The sequence below is a fragment of the Merops nubicus genome, unplaced genomic scaffold (assembly GCF_000691845.1).
Source record: "Merops nubicus isolate BGI_N331 unplaced genomic scaffold, ASM69184v1 scaffold9118, whole genome shotgun sequence".
Classification (NCBI taxonomy): domain Eukaryota; kingdom Metazoa; phylum Chordata; class Aves; order Coraciiformes; family Meropidae; genus Merops; species Merops nubicus.
The window spans coordinates 19059-21053 of NW_008626318.1; the positions used below are offsets into that span (position 1 = coordinate 19059).

The window sequence follows — 1995 nt, forward strand, 5'->3', positions numbered from 1 at the left end:
CTTGTGTGAAAAGTTGCTTTTCCCTCTGACCTTTCCTTGGGGAAGTGGCATTCACACGACCAGGGGCAGTGTATGAGAGCAGAAAGGAAGGAGATGAGGTAAGGGAGAAGGAAAGAGGATGCCACTGCTGATGCTGCTTGGCCCAAAATGCCACATGGAACGTGCCCTTCAAGTCTCAGTTCTTGCAGATGCTCTGCTGTCTCCTGTGCTCTTACTTCTGCTGTGTCTGTGTTCCAGACCACCTTCTCCTCCTGACGGAAAGCCTCAGGCCAGGCATGGGACTGTTGGAGGGAGCCAACAGCACCCTCACCATGGAGAAGACAGCGTTAGATGAGAAGTTGCCACAGGGCTGGCATGCCAAGGAGTTTGTCACTCCTGGCCAGGATCTCTCTGGGTCTCGCAGTGTTATGATGGACAGCACCAAGATCCTGGGGGTCCAGGTCGTTCTGATCACCGCCTACTCCCTCATCATTCTGCTGGGGTTCATCGGCAACTCCTTGGTCATCTACATCATAGTGAAGTACAAGACCATGAGGACTGTCACCAACTTCTTCATAGCTAACCTGGCCCTGGCAGATCTGATGGTGGACACACTCTGTCTGCCTTTCACCCTAGTGTACACGTTGCTGGACGAGTGGAAGTTTGGGGCTGTTCTTTGCCATCTGGTCCCTTACGCTCAAGCTCTGAGTGTCCACGTGTCCACTCTCACCCTAACTGTGATTGCCCTGGACAGGTATCGGTGCATCGTTTTCCACCTGGACAGCAGGATTTCCAAGAAGCTCAGCTTCACCATCATAGCTGTCATGTGGCTAGCAGCAGCTGTCCTAGCAGGTCCTCTGGCCATCTTCCGAGAGTACAGGTATGAAGAAATCCCATCCATCAACCTCAAAATGGCTGTCTGCTCAGAAAAATGGCCTTCTGGTAATAACAGAGATGCCACTATCTACAGCCTCTCCATGCTCCTCCTGCAGTACGTTTGTCCTCTTGCCATTATTTGTTATGCCTATACCAGGATCTGGTTCAAGCTGAAAAACCACGTCAGTCCCACGGCTAGGAACGAAAACCAGTGCCGGCGGAGGAAGACAACCAAAATGCTAGTGATGGTCGTTGTGGTGTTCGCTGTCTGCTGGCTACCCTTCCACATATTCCAGCTTGCCATTGACCTTGATCTGGTTCTTGTCTTCCACGAGTACAAACTCCTGTACACTGTCTTCCACGTCGGGGCCATGTGCTCTACGTTTGTCAACCCCCTGCTCTACGGATGGATGAACAAGAACTACCGGAACGGCTTCCTGATGTTCTTCCGTTGCCAGCACAAGCCAGAGAGCATCCACACCGAAGGCTCGGTGAGAGGGAGGTCCTACATCTTCAGGGCCAACACGCTGAACGGCAGCATCAAACAGACTCCCGGCAACGGACCGCTGCCCACGGAGGTCTAGGGAGGGGACACCCACCTCTGGGACTGAGGCCGGCTGAGCCCAGAGAGGTTCTCGAGTGAAGGCCTTTTTTTGGTGGAACATTGTGTTGCAAAAACATTATAGGTACCACAGCCACATAGAAATACCTCCTGTAGCTCTCAAACCAATAAATCTGGTGTATTTCTGTCTGACCAAACAAATGAATTTTTCTTTTCTCTGCATTCAAGTTATGCATGCTGAAGCATGATAAACTGCACACAGAGGCTTTCATTTAGCCAGCAAAATACGCCCTTTTTGCTATTTTCATTTGCCAAAGTGGGTTGCTCAACCTTTTACCCCCTGACATATTACACATTACAAACGGAGAACCTTTATTGTGTGTGCTTGTTCATCTGTACATCTCTTCCCTGAAAGCCTTAATGGTGCCTCTTTAGCTAATGCCTCCGAGGGGAGGGAGACCTTCACTCTCCTGCAGACGTGGGCTGGTTGGTGCCGTCACTCCGCCGGCCTGGGGAGGGAGAGGGCTGGTGCAGGTCGAAGCTGGGGAATCCATGATCTCTTGCACAGCGTTTGCATG

The 1995-nt window shown here is 51.5% G+C and overlaps 1 protein-coding gene across 1 annotated transcript; it reads left to right on the forward strand.

The window, feature by feature from the left end:
• The first annotated feature begins 275 nt into the window (after positions 1-275).
• LOC103778374 (neuropeptide Y receptor type 2-like) lies at positions 276-1439 on the forward strand. Its single transcript, XM_008945955.1, has one exon. It carries the CDS (start codon positions 276-278, stop codon positions 1437-1439), a length of 1164 nt encoding a protein of 387 aa, XP_008944203.1.
• Positions 1440-1995: the final 556 nt, after the last annotated feature.

What these genes read in the sequence shown, in the direction of transcription:
- LOC103778374 (XM_008945955.1), top strand. Translation starts at nt 276, where the DNA reads ATGGGACTGTTGGAGGGAGCCAACAGCACCCTCACCATGGAGAAGACA.